Consider the following 17556-nt stretch of genomic DNA (forward strand, 5'->3'; position numbering starts at 1 on the left):
CCACTTTCAGGGAATTGGGTGAATTTTGGGTGGATTTTCATTATGGGAGTGAAGTGAATCTTCTTGAAGGAAAGAACAGATTGATTATTGTCAGTGGGTGGTGATATCTTCCAAAAAAGAATGCAAGAATTTTGCTCAGAATTTCTTACCTTAAAAGTTATGATTATGATCAAATCACTTCTCTAAATGGCTTGATAATGCTCCAGTGCTGAATTTTGGGATATTTCCTTTGATAAGCATAATGTACATGTGCACATTGTCATTGTAGGATCATGCTGCGCTTGTTGCTGCCAAAGGCAAGGAAGGCTGTTGCTGATAGAGAACTAATGAAGGCCGAAGCGATTAAAATGAATGATATCTTTAAGACTGCCTATTGGAAGCTGGCCAACCTTATGGCACTGGAGGTGAGGATTCTTATTCATTTATTGTCTTTTGTTCAACAAAACGGACTTTCATTTTATATCTGTTCAGATTGTGAGAAATGGATAACCAAAGAATTCTAAATTTATGTACATTAAATCCTTTTCTGTCTACCAAGAAATAATTGAAATATTCACGTCCCTGACACATATCCACAGGTTTAACATTTCATATACATTATTCCACTGTATACTTGCACAGTCTTCCTCACAGTCCACAGCCTCAGAAATCTTGATGTCATCTGCAAATTTACTAACCAACATGTCTATGTTTCCATGCAAATCATTTATATATATACATATATATATATACATACACTAGACCAAGTGCAGCGCTGCTCCCCAACGCACCCATCCCCTACCTGTAGCAACTATGGGAGGCGTGGTCCTCCAACTCAACCCATTGCTGAAGTTAAGATTCAAGCACTACTCAGCAAAGATCATAGCTCGTAAGCCTCCCCCAGCACTGGAGTTCAAAAAAAAATGCCAATAGTACCTCCCCAATTGCAATACCAATTGACCCTTCCCCTCCTGTCCTGCCAGGAGCTATGATGGCAACATTGTTGCAAATGTCGAGTGCACTTGCTGTGACATGCCATTGAGCTGAAAAGTTCAGAGTGTTCCTGTCTTGCAACTTTATATCGAAGTGTGTTGGAAGCTGTGAGGAATGATTTTAAGAGTAAAAATCATTTTAAATTCAAATTATTTTAAAACCTTTTCAGTAATAAGTCGAGAAGTAAAGTATGAAATTTTCAGATAAGTAGATTTTGGACTCAACGGGAATATGTCTACCGGAATATGTAAAAATGTTATCATTACCACGTAGATTTTTCGTGAAGATGTGATTACAAACAAACACACACACACACACACACACACACACACACACACACACACACACACACACACACACACACACACACACACACACACACACACACACACACACATCCAAGATCAGACTTTTAATAGGTACTAGACCAAGTGTAGATCTGTTCCCCCAATGCCCCTATCCATAGCCCCCAAGGGTGGCGTGGTCCTCCAACTCAACCCGTTGCCGAAGGTAAGATTCGAGCACTTCGCTGCAAAGATCATAGCTCATGAGCCTCCCCAGCACTGGAGTTGAAATAAAAATCCCAATAGCACCTGCCCAATTGCAATATCAATTGACCCTCCCCCTCCTGTCATGCCAGGAGCTATGATGGCAACATTATACATGCAGACATTAAGACATGCAGGTTAATTGGCTTTTGTAAAATTGCCCCTAGTGTGTAAGATGCAAAACTGGTATTCAAGAGCCTGTCTACATGCCTCTTAAATGTGGTGATTGTATCCAATTCCATCACCTTCCTTGGCAATGTGTTCCAGATATAAACTAATCTGTTTTTTAAAATTCCCCTCAAATCTCCTTTTAAAACTACTTGCTGTCTCCTTAAATTTGTGCTCTCTTGTTTTTGATACCCCTACTGTGGACAAAAAAAAAGATCCTGATGATCTATGCCTCTCATAATTTAAAATATCTCCATCAGGTCATTCTTCAGCCTCTTAGGGAAAACAAGTCCAGTCTATTCAATATCTCCCCATAAGTCCTGGTGGTACATCCTCCAAACGCATAGACTGCCCGTAAAAGGAGTTCATCAAAAACGGATCGTGGCACATATATAGAGGGCCAACTTATTATAGACAATAGGTGCACGAGTAGGCCATTTGGCCCTTCGGGCCAGCACTGCCATTCAATGATCATCCCCAATCAGTACCCCGTTCCTGCTTTATCCCCATATCCCCTGACTCTACCATCTTTAAGAGCCCTATTTAGCTCTCTCTTGAAAGTATCCAGAGAACCAGCCTCCACCGCCCTCTGAACATGCTTCCTGCCTCTAGCGTGTCCAAACCCTAAATAATCTTATATGTTTCAATAAGATATCCTCTCATCCTTCTAAATTCTAGAGTACTCTGGTTGCATGCCCCCCAGACAGGGGTTGTGTATTCAACTCCTTTATCCAACCAGTCTGATTTCAATGGGAACATCAGCTACTGCATGGCACTACATTTTAATGTGCTACATGGATCCATTTTTATCAAAAACCCAAATGTGTGATTAAATATTCAGTGAAATGATGGTATGCTGCTGGAAATTTGTTCTGGTTCCATCATATATATGATGTCTTGCGCACTTCTAGGTCACCAGAAGGAAACTCTGCATGTGAGCCAATTGTAATAGTCTATTGTACTGTATACATCAAATTAATATAATTGGCACAGTGCACACAAAAAGTCAGGAATGAAGGGTTGTTTGTTTTGGAAGTCATTTATTCTGTGGCCAATTCTGTGAGAACCAGAGAACCAGCTGCTTTCAAAGAAAACATTTTGGTCTAATCAGAAGTGTATAATTTTAATTTATTACCAATTTGTCAGTAAAGGCAATAAGTTCATTAATGTGCTAGGAAATGTGTCAAAACTTGCCACACACTTGTTATTCTTGCCGCAAATGTTTGGCCATTTAAACGGTCTGCTTACCACTTCATTTCCTTGGGTATATTTCACCATTCAATTAGTTTAGTTAAGAGATACAGCAAGATAACAGGCTCTTCGGCTCACCGAGACAGAGCGATCCCCGCACATTAACACTATCCTACACACACTAGGGATAATTTTCACATATACCAAGCCAATTAACTTTCAAACCTTGGAGTGTGGGAGGAAAACAAAGATCATGGGGAGAACGTACAAACTCCATACAGACAGCACCCATAGCCAGGATCGAACCCAGGTCTCCGACACATCAAGCGCTGTTATGCAGCAACTCTACCGCTGCGCCACCGTGACCGCCCTGTCCCATCTGTTCTTCAACCTAATTTTCCAGCCTTATGGGCCTGTCCCACTTAGGCCATTTTTTAGGCAACTACAGGTGAATAGTTTGTATTCACATGTTCGCCGATTATCGCTAGGATTAGTCTCTTCAGTCGCGCAAAAAGTCGTAGCACCTTTCCGGTCGCCGCTAAATTTTCTACATGTTGAAACTTTTCGACGATAGTGGGTTTGACGCCAATGAGCGAAGCTTGACCTCTTGACGTAGGTGCTGTCGTAGGTTGTCGCCAGGATGACGTGGGTTGTCGCCAGTTTTTCGGCGACCTGCTATGACTATGACAGACGTCGGCAGTTACCTAAAGAAATCGCCAAGTGGGACAAGCCCATTAGCTCCACACTTCTTCAAACTGAAATCCATTGCCTTTCATTTTTTAGAGTTCCCGTTCTCTCAACACTCCCAATCGTTGGGATATTAAACATTTCCTTAAAATTTCAGGGTTATTTGCCAGATGAGGATTTGCTGTTCTTCTTAACACATTCTGAAATTGGACAAGTTTTTCAGCAGAGATCAGCAACAATGATCACCAGGTGAGGCACAGATCGATTCATGTTATTTAGTTAATGTTAGAGTCATAGTCTTCAGTATTCAGTATTTACTTTAATGTCATTTTAACTGAGTACTTACATACACAGATGAAACGAAAAATTGTTTCTCAATCAGTTCCCGTCAGTGCAGTTAATAAAAGTAGAATAAATACATATAGCTTTAAAAATTAAAATGACCATATCTAAAATAGGCCTAATAATTGAAATAAAAACAGACATCAGACCGAACAGTGGCTTTGCTTTGACAGGTGCCTAGCTGGAAAGGGAGTGGGGCACCAATGATCCTACTGGCTGTCTTCACTATCCTGTTAAGTTCGTTTTGCTCATAAGCCTTGCAGCTCCCAAACCAGGAAGTTTTTAGCACAAAATAAATGATTAAGCACTCATTAACGTTAATCCAGCTCTCCGAGATCCTCGAGTTCAAGTCAAGTTCCCCGAGATTCTGTCATGCACGTTCATGCAAGGAACAATTGCCATTGCCAATTAACCTCGCAACCTGCTTGTCTTTGGCATATGGGAGGAAATAATAGCAGTTGGATGTAACCAATGGGGTTGGAAGGAGACAGTACCAGAGATCTGGACTGAACACAGATTCAGATTCAGATTCAACTTTAATTGTCATTGTCCGTGTACAGTACAGAGACAACGAAATGCATTTAGCATCTCCCTGGAAGAGCGACATAGCATATGATTTGAATAAATATTTACATTAGCATATATACAGACATAGTGTTTTTCCTGTGGGAGGAGTGTCCGGGGGGGGGGGGGGTGATTGGCAGTCACTGAGGTACGTTGTTGAGTAGAGTGACAGCCGCCGGGAAGAAGCTGTTCCTGGACCTGCTGGTCCGGCAACGGAGAGACCTGTAGCGCCTCCTGGATGGTAGGAGGGTAAACAGTCCATGGTTGGGGTGAGAGCTGTCCTTAGCGATGCTGAGCGCCCTCCGCAGACAACGCTTGATTTGGACAGACTCAATGGAGGGGAGCGAGGAACCGGTGATGCGTTGGGCAATTTTCACCACCCTCTGCAATGTCTTCCGGTCGGAGACAGAGCAGTTGCCATACCATACTGTGATACAGTTGGTAAGGATGCTCTCGATGGTGCAGCGGTAGAAGTTCACCAGGATCTGAGGAGACAGATGGACCTTCTTCAGTCTCCTCAGGAAGAAGAGACGCTGGTGAGCCTTCTTGATCAGTTGAGGTATTGTTGGTCCAAGAGAGGTCATCGGAGATGTTAACACCCAGGAACCTGAAGCTAGAAACACGTTCCACCTCCGTCCCGTTAATGTGGATGGGGGTGTGCGTGCCGCCCCTGGACTTCCTGAAGTCTACAATGAGCTCCTTGGTCTTCTTGCAGTTAAGGGCCAGGTTGTTGTCAGCGCACCATGCTGCTAAGTGCTGGACCTCCTCCCTATAGGCCGACTCATCGTTGTTGCTGATGAGGCCAATCACCGTTGTATCATCTGCATACTTGATGATGGTGTTAGTACCATGTACTGGTGTGCAGTCATAGGTGAAGAGGGAGTAGAGGAGGGGGCTCAGCACACAGCCCTGTGGAACGCCGGTGTTCAGGGTGAGGGTTGAAGAGGTGTGCTTGTCTAACCTAACAGACTGTGGTCTGTTGGTTAGAAAGTCCAGTATCCAGTTGCAGAGGGAGGGATCGATGCCCAGGTTACCGAGTTTGGTGATCAGTTTAGATGGTATAATGGTGTTGAATGCTGAGCTGTAATCGATGAACAGCATTCTTACGTAAGTGTCTCTGTTGTCGAGGTGGGAGAGGGCGGAGTGAAGTGCCGTTGAGATGGCATCCTCCGTACTCCTGTTCTTGCGGTAGGCAAACTGATAGGGATCCAGTGTGGGGGGTAGGCAGCTTTTGAGGTGTGCCAGGACCAGCCTCTCGAAGCATTTAGTGATGATGGGGGTAACTGCAACTGGGCGGAAGTCGTTGAGGCTTGCCGCAGTGGAGTGTTTTGGCACTGGCACGATGGAGGTGGTTTTAAGGCATGTGGGGACAACTGCTTGGGCAAGTGACAGGTTGAAGATGTCAGTCCAGACGTCTGTCAGCTGCGCAGCACAGGCCCTGAGCATGCGCCCGGGGATGCCGTCAGGGCCAGCAGCCTTACGTGCATTAGTCCTACTCAGTGCCACGTACACATCGTAGGGGGTAAGTGTGAGGGGTTGGTGATCGGAAGGGAGCACAGCCTTGATGACTGTCTCTAGATTGTCCCTGTCGAAGCGGCCATAGAAGTAATTAAGCTCCTCAAGGAAGGAGGCGTCGCTGGATGTGGGGGTGGTGTTGGAGGGTCTATAGTCCGTGATGGCCTGGATGCCTTGCCACATGCGACTGGAGCTGTGAGGCAACAACACCACCATGACGCCGAGGCACAGATGCACCTTTTTGCTTAAACACTGACTACCCTCTCAGTAATCTCCATGTTAATGGTCATCTTTCACATGTGTTCTCTCGTTAATGCAGAGCCCAGCTTCGAAGAAAATTACTGCGGAAACAATTGGAGCTTCGGTTTAAGGAAATGAACATCAGTAAACCTCAGCCGATTGAACAAGGCCAAAGTGAGGCAATCAGAGGAAAGATCACACTGAAAGGTAGGCAGTGATTTGCAATGTTAATTAGGGAAGGTGGCAAGTTGAATTTAATTTACCCCATCAGTCCTAGTGTAAATTTGTAATCAGATTTTAAGATTTAAAATCCTTAATATAACAGGAGTTTGTAGTGAGAATCTGGAAACCTTCTGTTATTGGGATCTGGAGCAATAAGACTCAAAGCTTTTGCCTTAATTGCTTCTCCTTGTTTTTTTTTTGTTTAAAATCTCAGACATGGATAATTCTGCCCACGAAGTGTGCTTCTACTTTACACTAAGTTTAGTATCCGATGCCTTCATTCGTCTTCACTGCCAAATTTGTTAATGGCACAAAATTGAATGGAATTGTTATTTAGAGAAAAAAAGTAGATACAGCATGGAAACAGGCCTGTTGGCCCATTACGTCCACTCCGACATTCAACCACCCACTTACACTAATCCTACACTCATCCAATCCAAATTTATTCTCTCCATGTTGCCATCGATTCCTTACCCCTCTCACCCTGTACATAGCACGTTCTAAGCTCCCCCAGCCTAGTTTCAGTCAATAAAATACTGAATCAAGCACTTGAGCAACTAAACTTTATTTTGGATAACACAACACAAATTCCCCTATACAATACCTAACCACCGCAGGTTCGATCCTTGTAACTTCCTGGCCAAGCCCTTCTAGCCTCGTGCAAGCAGAGACACTCCAAAAGGTCACGCAGTCCCAAGCGTTCTTCCAGAAGATCAACATCGGACCTTGTGGGAGCTACCTTTTGTAGGTCCCTGAACCTTGAGGGGCCGAACCACATGCGGGTGGTCTGTATACAGTCCAATAACAAATATCGATTAACACAGTACATGATAGACAGATCCCTAACCCAACTCAGTGTGTGGAATTCTCTTCCGCAGAGGGCGGTGGAGGCAGGTTCTCTGGATGCTTTCATGAGAGAGATGGATAGGGCTCGTAAAGATAGCGGAGTCGGGGCATATGGGGAAAAGGCAGGAACGGGGTACTGATTGGGGATGATCAGCCATGATCACATTGAATGGCGGTGCTGGCTCAAAGGGCCAAATGGCCTACTCCTGCACCTATTGTCTATTGTCATAACAACACAGTAACTAATACAATGTATCCAACGAAGCTTCTAGATGGAAGTTAACAGAGATGAATTATGCAACATGTGCCTAGGGATTCAGACAACCCAGTCAAAACTCAACATCTTAACCAATCAACAACTGTCCAAATAAGGCTTTGCAACATTATTTACACTATGTATATCTCGTTTGCATTGACACAATCAATTCCATGCAATTTACACCTTATTGTAAGAACCTGCAGATGTCCCATTCTTTCCCTGCAGCTATTATCGAGGCCACAGACAAACTGGCACCATTCAGCAGCTTGACCCAGTTCTGCAAAAGGCACTTGACCAAAATGGCCTAGCAGCACACAAGCATTTACTTAATTTTAATGTCCTGGTTGCTCCAATTTGGCCAGGATTAACGCCCCCACAGATTCTAATGCTCAAAAGGGCAATTTACACTGGTCACAGGGAGAAAGTGCAAACTCTATACAGATAGCACCGGAGGTCAGATATGAATTTGGGTCTCCAACATTACAAGGCAGCAGCTGCACAAGTTGTACCACCGTGCCACCCCAGTGCCTTATTTCTATAAGGTTGTTGCTCAAGTCACTTCAATGAACAGATGTTATGCTGTCTGGCAATCATCCAAGTGTGTTACTTTTGGTTTGAGACCAGCTTGTTAAACAAAACCTCAAGGAACTCTTGTAGCTTCCACGTACCGGTAGTTTTCTTTTGACCCATGGCTGAATTCTCTTCCAAATTAAAATCTGTATTTTCAAATAGAATCTGTATTTCCAAAAACAAGAACAAAAAATATAATTAGAAACAGCACTCCCACGCATTGTCTCCCCCTCCAAAAGAAATCTGCAATCCCCTTTGAGCACCACTAGCAGTTGCTTCTTTGTCTTAAATTAGGGTTAATAAGGAGCATCTATCTCAAACAACCCGTTTCCTCCAACCAACTCTCATCCAAATACAATCTTGTAGCTGCAGAAAAGCATCTTTTATTCAGATAATAGATGCAGAGTATATTTTATGGTCTGCTACAGAAGTGTCATGTTATCTTGCCTGCACCTCAGTATTTTGGGTATTGGTTTACTCATATCACATGTACCGATATACAGTGAAATCTAGGCAAATCATATCAAACGTAGGAACCGAGATAGATACAAAGTGCTGGAGTAACTCAGCAGGTCAGGCAGTATCTCTGGAGAAAAATGATAGATGACGTTTCCGGACAGAACCCTTCTTCAGACTCCTTGAAACTGATGAAGGGTTCTGACCCAAAATGTCACTCAACCTTTTTCTCCAGAGATGCTCATTGACCTACACGAGAAACTCTAACACTTTGTGTCTATCTTCGTTATAAACCAACATCTGCAGTTCCTTCCTATTCACAGGCAAGAACATCAGCTAATTGCAAATAAGTAAATAAACCAGAGTGTGGAATATAGTGTTACAGATACAGAGAAAGTGCTGATAGAAACAAAGTGCGAGGGCAATAACAAGGTAGATTATGTCTATTGTGTTTAAGAAGGAACTGCAGATGCTGGAAAATCGAAGGTACGCAACAATTCTGGAGAAACTCAGTGTGTGCAGCAGCATCTATGGAGCAAAGGAAATAGGCAACGTTTCGGGCTGAAACCGTTGCCAGATTATGTCTATTTATGGGTTTAATAACCCAGGGGAGAAAAACTGTTCTTCAAGGGTCTGTCTCACTTACGCAACTTTTTCGGCGACTGCCAGCACCCGTCAAAGGTCATTAAAAATTTTCGACGTGTTGAAAATACAGCTCCAATTAGTTACGATTCTTTGGGCGACTACTCACGATCATCCAGGCTTCACCCCACGACATTCACCTGTATGGTCTTGAGTAGTTTCCTAGACACCCAAAGAGTCATAGTGTCTTTCTGGTCGCTGCTGAACTTTCAACATGTTAAAACATTTCGGTGACCTATGATGGGTGTTGGTAGGCGCCGAACCAGTTGCGTAAGTGGGACAGGCCCCTAAATCTGGTTTTAAGCTTTTGTATCTTTTTCCCAACAGGAGAGTGGAGAAGACAGATCGGCTGGGGTGTGAGTAGTCCTTGGATTATGCAGTAGCATGAAGTTAATTAGGAGAGGGCAGGCTAGGTTGTTTGATAGACTGGGCTGCATTTGCAACACTCCAATATTTTTTGCTGTTATGGCAGAGCAGTTGCCGAACCAGGCACCTGGATAGGTCTGCGCTGGTCTGTTCTGAATTGTGAGCTGATTGTATTCGGAGTTCTACAACATTGGAATCCTTCTCTGAGTTATTAGAGAGGGGAATAAGATGAAAAGACTGGATTGGAACCTCTTCAATGGAGAGTGAAAATCTCAGAAGGCAGACCTTCCCCACATCAGTAGATTCTGCGGCCTTAGACTTGTTTGATATTTGTTTCAGGCATGACGGTGAGCCAGGGGTTTGTGAAGGGGACAGCTCGTGTTGTGAAAAGCATTCTGGAGGCTGCCTGCATCCGAGAAGGGGATATTTTAATTACAACAAGCACAGACATAGGCTGGAGCCCATACTTCCCTCTGCTCAAAGGGATGGTCACTGAGATCGGAGGACTGCTATCACATGGTAAGATCGGCAAATGTTAAAATGTTAACCTTCTTTAACATTGACTGTTCCCAAAAATATTCAAAAAGGAATAGGAACAGGCTCTTCAGCCTGAATTGTCTGCCGAACGAGGATAAACTAATCTCATCTGCCTGCACATGTTCCCTCTTAAATGTCATTATCGTATCTGCCTCGACCACCACCCCTGGCTGCAGGTTCCAGATAATGACCACTCTCTGTGTAAAAAAACTTACTTTGTTTAAACCCTGCCCTTTTCACCTCAAAGCTATGGTGTCTACTCTTATAAATACGAGTGTTAATAGCTTATAAATACGAGTGTTAATAGAGTAACAAGGCCACACTCAGTGTGGATCATGCCTTGGGTCTGCATTGCCCAAAGGTCATCAATATATAATCCCAAGCTTGGGGACTTGCCCATTGCAAATTAGTTCTGTCTCTTGACAGAAAGGAGGGGTGGCATAGTGGTGCAGCGGTACAGTTGCTGCCTTATAGCCCCTAAGACCCAGGTTTGATACTGACTACGGGTGCTATCTGTATGGAGTTTGCACATTCTCCATGTGACCACGTGGGTTTTCCCCCACACTCCAAAAATGTACAGGTGTATAGGTTAATTGGCTTCGGTAAAATTGTACGTTGTCCCTAGTGTGTAGTATAGTGCAAGTGATCGCTGGTCGGCATGGACTCGGTGGGCCGAAGGGCCTGTTTCTGCGCTGTATCTCTAAAGGCTAAAGGAGATGAGGTGCTTGAAGATTTCAGGCTCATCAAAAACTCTATAGTTAGCGCTGTACTGCTTAGCCCATGGTGTTGAGCTTAATTTTAGGTTAGAGATACAGCACGGAAACAGGGCCTCCGGCCCACCGGGTCCGCGCCGACCCGCGATCCACGATCCACGTACATTAACACTATCCTACACCCACTAGGGACAATTTTTACATTTACCAAGCCAATTAACCTACAAACCTGTACATCTTTGGAGTGTGGGAGGAAACCGAAGGTCTCGGAGAAAACCCACGCAGGTCACGGGGAGAACATACAAACTCCGAACAGACAGCACCCGTAGTCGGGATCGAACCTGGGTCTCCAGCGCCGCATTCGCTGTAGGGCAGCAACTCTACCGCTGCGCCACCATGACCTAATGTTGTATAGATTCCTGGAACATGATGACATGTATCCCATGCTGCTGTAGAAGATAAGGAAAGAGATATCTGGGCGTCACTTTTGCAACATCATATACCTCGGGGATCAGTCAAGGACACTTGCTGTTTGTTGGATACATTTAACGAGTGCATGCAATTACATGGCCATGATTAGTAGGTTTGCAGATGACATCAACTTTAGTGGTATTATTAAAAAGTAGTCTTTGACTTAGATTTACCAGGGTGACTTGATAAAATGGCAGAACTATGGTGGATGGAATTTAATCCTGAAAATATGAGAAGATCCTGACTATGGGTGCTTTCAGACCTCTCCTGGTAGCTAAAAAACTAAAACTAAAGTATCTCTTATTATAACATGAACAATTGTAAATTTAGCAGATATTTAGAATAATGATTTGGAACCCAATGGCATGTTGGGTCATTTATATTTCAAATAAATCATTTGCTATTCTTTTCCTATCAGGTGCTGTGGTTGCACGAGAATATGGGATGCCCTGTATTGTAAGCTGTAGAAATGCAACAAGTCTGCTTGCATCAGGTAGGCAAAATACATGGCATTTTAAAATTGATTTTTTTCACTTTAGCAAAAAAAAACACCTGAAGACCTGAGGGCCAGAAATTCAACCATACAATTTCTGTTCCTCTCTGGCTGATGTGCTTGGGGAAGGCTCACTTGCCCACGTTTTTGGCTGAGAAGATTGGTTCTACTCAGAAGAAAAGTAATGATTGCTAGCAGTAGAGTATTTTGAATAAGTTGTCCATTTGGAGTTCTCAACCTACTTCACCTGCTAACATTCTAAAAACCAATCCACCCTTCTCAACAAACGTACAAAATGCACTGCCAACTATCAAGCTTGTTGTTATGGTTCCCATTCACATACAGTGCTTGGGGCATGAACAAAAACAGAACTAATGGAAGAACTCAGCTAGTCAAGCAGTTTCTGTGGAAAGAAATGCCAGTTAAAGTGACAAGTCAGTGACCCTTCTTCAGAACTGGGGGAAGAGTGGCAGCAAATCCTAAAATGACTCATGTATTCCAAATGTCTCTTTTCTATTAATTAACTAATCCATTTTCCATGCTAATATGTTATGGCCAATCTTATCTTGTGCAATAATCTTTTAAGTAATATTTCATCAAATGTAAGTACTGGTTCCCACTTATTTACCCTTTCTCCTTTATCTGACTTGTTCCTAACCTGCTCAAAGAATGCTAGGAAATTTGCAAAACATGATTTTCCTTCCTTAAAACCATATTGAATTTTATAAATATATACTGAATTTTATGAATACACATACACACACATCATACACACCAAATGTGTAGGACGGAACTGCAGATGTTGGTTTAAACAGAAGATAGACACAAAGTGCCGGAGTAACCCAGCGGGACAGGCAGCATCTCTGGAGAGAAGGAATGGGTGATGTTTCGGGCTGAGACCCTTCTTCAGACATACACACAAACGCTCGCACACACACAAAACCAAACAAACAATAAAAGTGAAAAAAGATAACCTGGACATCTCAGTTTACAGGCTCCTATATCTTCTTCTTGATGGCAGGTTGTGAAATGAGTGTGTGGCCAGAGTGGTTTGATTGTACTCAAGTATGGTATGATTTTCTGGAATAGCGCACTTTTTTTAATGTGCACACATAAGAAAGCTGTTTACTTTATCTCGGTACACATGACGATTCTAAACGAAGGCCATTATTCCAATCTTCTGGAACATCACTAACCCAGCAAACTTTGGCACATTATAGCCAGTACAACCACTTTCACGGAGCCCAGAATGCAGGTGACATGTTGGTCTCGGTCCTGTTAATTTGCCTAGTACTTTTTTTTCCAGTTATGAGGATTATTTATCTTTCTGTTTGTACACCCCACTGATTATCTATACCAACAGTCATGTTCGTAATTTATTGTACTCTGAAGACCAATGCAAAATAATAAGAGGCACAAAAATATGCAAATGTTGGAATCTGTAGCGAAAATATGCAATATAATAGTTTAGAATCTCTGCCATCTCTCTCAACTCAAGTGGTTGTGATCACCCATTGATTGCCCTGTGCTGACTGACCTACATTGACATCCTCTTAAGAATTGCCTTGACATTAAAATTTGCATTCTTTTTTCCAAATCCTCCATGACACCTTATCTCTGTAATGCCACTCTGAGGTCACGGCACTTTTCCAATTTGTACCTCAAGCACAGCCCCCTACCCCAAATTCAATTGATCGATAAATATTAAAACCAAACAGCAGATGTTGGAGTTCTGAAATGTTAATGAAGTACAATGTTGTAAACACTCAGCAGATCAGGCAGCAGCTGTGGAAGAAGAAGCAGAATTGTTATCGTTCTAATTATATACAATACTAGACCAAGTGCAGACCCACTTTTCCCCCAACTCTGTTCCCCCAACGTGCGGTTGTGGGGGGGAGGCAGCATGCAGCGTCACACACTAACTACACCCCCCCTTCCCCCGCACTCACGCTAATGGAGGGGAGAGAGAGAGAGGAGGGGGGAGGGGGAGGAGAGAGGGGGGAGGGGCGAGGGTGTGCTGAGGGGGGTGAGATGAGGGGCGGGGGAGAGGTGGGGAGCAGGGAGGGGGAGGGAGGGTGGAGGGAAGGGGGTAGGGGTGTGTGGAGGTGAGGGGTTTAGGGGAGGGACGGTGGGGGAGGGGAGAAAAAGAGGGGAGGAGGAGAGGAGAGGGGGGAGAGAGGAGGAGAGGGGGGGTAGGAGAGGGAGAGGGGGGGGGCGAGAGGAGAGGGGAGAGGAGAGGGTTGGGAAAGGAGAGAGGGGGGGGACGAGGAGAGGAGAGGGGGAGAGGAGAGGGGGGAGAGGAGAGGGGGGAGAGGAGAGGGGAGGGGAGGAGAGGGGAGGGGGGGAGAGAGGAGGGGGGGAGAGAGGAGAGGGGGGGAGAGGAGAGGGGGAGAGAGAGGAGAGAGGGGGGGAGAGGGAGGGGGAGGAGAGAGGAGAGGGGGGGGAGAGAGGAGAGAGGGGGGAGTGAGGAGAGAGGGGGGGAGAGAGGAGAGAGGGGGGGAGAGGAGAGGGTGGGGAGAGGAGAGGGGGGGAGGGAGGAGGGGGGGAGAGAGGAGGGGGGGGAGATAGGGGGAGAGAGGAGAGGGGGAAAGAGGAGAGGAGAGGGGGAAAGAGGAGTGGGGGGGAAGAGGAGAGGGGGGGGAAGAGGAGAGGGGGGGGGGGAGAGGAGAGGGGGGGAGAGAGGAGAGGGGGGAGAGGAGAGGGGGGGAGAGTAGAGAGGGGGGAGAGGAGAGAGGGGGGGGGAGAGAGGTGGGGAGAGGAGAGGGGAGAGGAGAGTGGGGGGGGAGAGGAGAGTGGGGGGGAGGTAGGAGGGGGGGGAGAGGGGGGGGGGAAGGAGAGAGGGAGAAAGAGAGATGGATAGGGAGAGAGAGAGAGAGAGGAGAGGGGGAGAGAGGGAGAAAGAGAGAGGGATAGGGAGAGAGAGAGACACGGGGAGAGAGAGGAGGGCAGAGAGAGAGAGTGCCTTTTTACTTCAACCCAAACCCAAACAACCATTTGCAGGCAATGCTTTTTTACCTCTAACCATATTTTCATTTTCAAACCAAATTAAGGGTACTCACAGTGCTGTAGACATTTGTTCAGTGTCATTCAGAGCTCTGATTGAGGCACACCACTTGCAGAGACTGATTGAGGCACACCACTTGCATGGTGCATGAGAATGGGGAATTTTGTAAAAACATTAATATCTCTGTCAATTTTCATCGACGGGAAAAATCCTCGGCACACATGCGGCGGAGGGGGGCTCTGAGCGAGGTGGCTAAAAATGACGGCCGTAGGTGGCGGCGTTCTCTCGGAAATCGCAGCACAGATGGCCAAAACCGGTCAAGAACAGACTTTTAGTAATATAGATTTGTGTTTAACCTGAGCAAGTGTGAGGTGTTGCATTTTGGTGGTTGACTGTAAGGAGAGTGTATACAGTTAATGGTAAGACCCTTAACAGCATTGATGTGCAGAGGGATCTTGGAGTCCAAGTTCATATCTCACTAAAGGTGGCAGCACAAGTAGATAGGGTGGAAAACAAAATGTATGATATGCCTGCCTTCATTGCTCAGGGCATTGAAAATAAGGGGTATTGAAAATAAGAGTCAGGAAGTCATGATGCAGTCCCACCAAAACCACATTTGGTTAGGCCACATTTGGAGTTTTGCATGCAGTTCTGGTTGCCCCATTACAGGAAAGATATGGAGACTTTGGAGAGGGTGCAGTGGTTTATTAGAATGCTGTCTGGATGAGAGTGTTTCAGCAACAGTTGGATGTTGGATAGACTTGGATTGTTTTCTCTGGAAACATAAGAGGTTGTGGGGAGGCTTGATAGAAGTATATAAAACTATGAGAAGCGCAGATGGGGTAGACAGTCAGAACCTTTTTCCCCGAATGGAAATGTCCAATACAAGAGGGCATACCTATAAAGATGAGAAGGGAAAGTTTAATGGAGATGTGCAGGGCAAGTTTTCTTTCACAGAGAGTGGTGAGGGTCTGGAACATATTGCCAGAGGAGTTGCCGGAGGCGGCTACGATAGATGTTTAAGAGTTTTTAGATAGACACATGGAAATGCGGGGAATAGAGCGATATGGATCATATATAGGCAGATGAGATCAGTTTTACTGGGCATCATGTTCGACACAAACATTGCGAGGCAAAATGCCCATTCCTGTGCTGAAATGTTCTATGTTCTATGTTAACTAGGTAATTAACCTTCCACTGAGTTGAGATATTAACTCCTGTTTCTCTTCACACAGATCTGCTGAATATTTATTGCATGTATATCATTTTTAATTTAACTGATACAATCCTTCAACTCTGGAATTTCCCTCCAAAATCTCACAATCTCCTTACCTCCCATTACTTTAAAATGGAGCTTAAAACCTCCCTATAACCAAACCTTTGTCATCTGGCCTAATATTTTTTCGTGTAGTTCTATCATTTTTGTTTTTGTTAATGCTCACATGAAACCCTCAGTATGTTCATGTTATATTGTCACTGTCAGTTATGGTTATATAAATGTAAATACTTTACTTAGGGGTAATCCTGAGGAATTTCAAGCTTTATTAAAAAAATAATATTGACAGCTTGTAATAAAATATACTTTTTAATTATTATATTTCCGATGTACAGTTACAGCATATTCATAAGTTTGGGAATACTCTCTCGTTTCAATAAATAGTCATTTCTTTTATTTTCACAGGTAATACTGTGATTCTTAATGGAACAAAGGGATCTGTGCAGAAAATTGATGAGAACTAAGAAGCTGGCACTCACTCTCCGCAAGTAAATGGAAACAGAAAAATACAAACCAAGGGGAAATGTGTGCACTCTATAACTAACCTGCCGATATCAACACGCCTGAGAGATACATACTGGATTATATCAATTTTATTATAGAGAGGCTTGAAAACTAAAGGCACATGGAATTCTCTGCATCAACTCTGCAATAGACACACCAGACACAACATTTGTATTTGTTACAAACCATGAGAACAACTGTTTTGGGGCCAAACATTATTGTGGGTGTTGTACTGATGTCCTGACTATTACGCTTCACTGTTCTTCTTGCTAAACTGTTCCAAACTGGTTAGAATACAGATAACCTAACAACTATGTAGAACATTGCACATTATGTCCTATTTATATACCTTGTTATGGAGAATTAGAGATGGACAATATCTATATAATTAAAACTCAAATCTTGACTACTTCCTGTTTGTACTGCATATTGATTTTAGAAAACACGCTACCACTTATGGCTGTGATTTTTGGACATCTTACTCAGAGTCCCCTCCGCTGCGCAGGACAAGAAGATTTTTCCCAACGATGAAAAATAAAAGACTTATTAATGTTTAAAAAATGTTGAGATTCTCTCTCCTGTCAATCACGCCATGAAGGCCACGCCTCTTCCGGTGGGAGGGGGGAAGAACTATAAAACTCGAAAGTGTGGACATGCCTCAGTCGCTGCAAGATGGGAGTGCGAGAGGTCACAGCTCTCTGAGCTGTGAATCAACTGAACACTGAACACATGTCTACTAAACTGTGAGTGTGGTTTTACTGACCAGTGAGTGCCCTTAATGTGGTTTGAAAATGTGGTTGGTTTGAAAAAAAAAAATGGTGGTGGTTGGTTTGAAAAAGCACAGCAAATGGTGGTGGTTTATTTGAAAAAGCAAAGCAAATGGTGGTGGTTGGTTTGAAAAGGCAAAGCAAATGGTGGTGGTTCGTTTGAAAAGATAAAGCAAATGGTGGTGGTTGGTTTGAAAAGGCAA

The 17556-nt window shown here is 44.1% G+C and overlaps 1 protein-coding gene across 1 annotated transcript in view; it reads left to right on the forward strand.

Annotated features, from left to right (window-relative positions):
• The window catches only part of LOC116982541 (putative phosphoenolpyruvate synthase), a 113061-nt gene extending 96063 nt beyond the window's left edge, over positions 1-16998 (forward strand). Inside the window, exons 31-36 of the mRNA XM_033035803.1 lie at positions 269-404; positions 3724-3815; positions 6307-6434; positions 9928-10107; positions 11728-11802; positions 16488-16998. Coding sequence (XP_032891694.1) covers positions 269-404; positions 3724-3815; positions 6307-6434; positions 9928-10107; positions 11728-11802; positions 16488-16546 — 670 coding nt within the window. The 3' untranslated portion in view covers positions 16547-16998. The remainder of the gene's footprint in view (positions 1-268; positions 405-3723; positions 3816-6306; positions 6435-9927; positions 10108-11727; positions 11803-16487) is intronic.
• The last annotated feature ends 558 nt before the right edge of the window (positions 16999-17556 follow it).

This window comes from Amblyraja radiata, chromosome 17 (genome assembly GCF_010909765.2).
Source record: "Amblyraja radiata isolate CabotCenter1 chromosome 17, sAmbRad1.1.pri, whole genome shotgun sequence".
NCBI lineage: Eukaryota > Metazoa > Chordata > Chondrichthyes > Rajiformes > Rajidae > Amblyraja > Amblyraja radiata.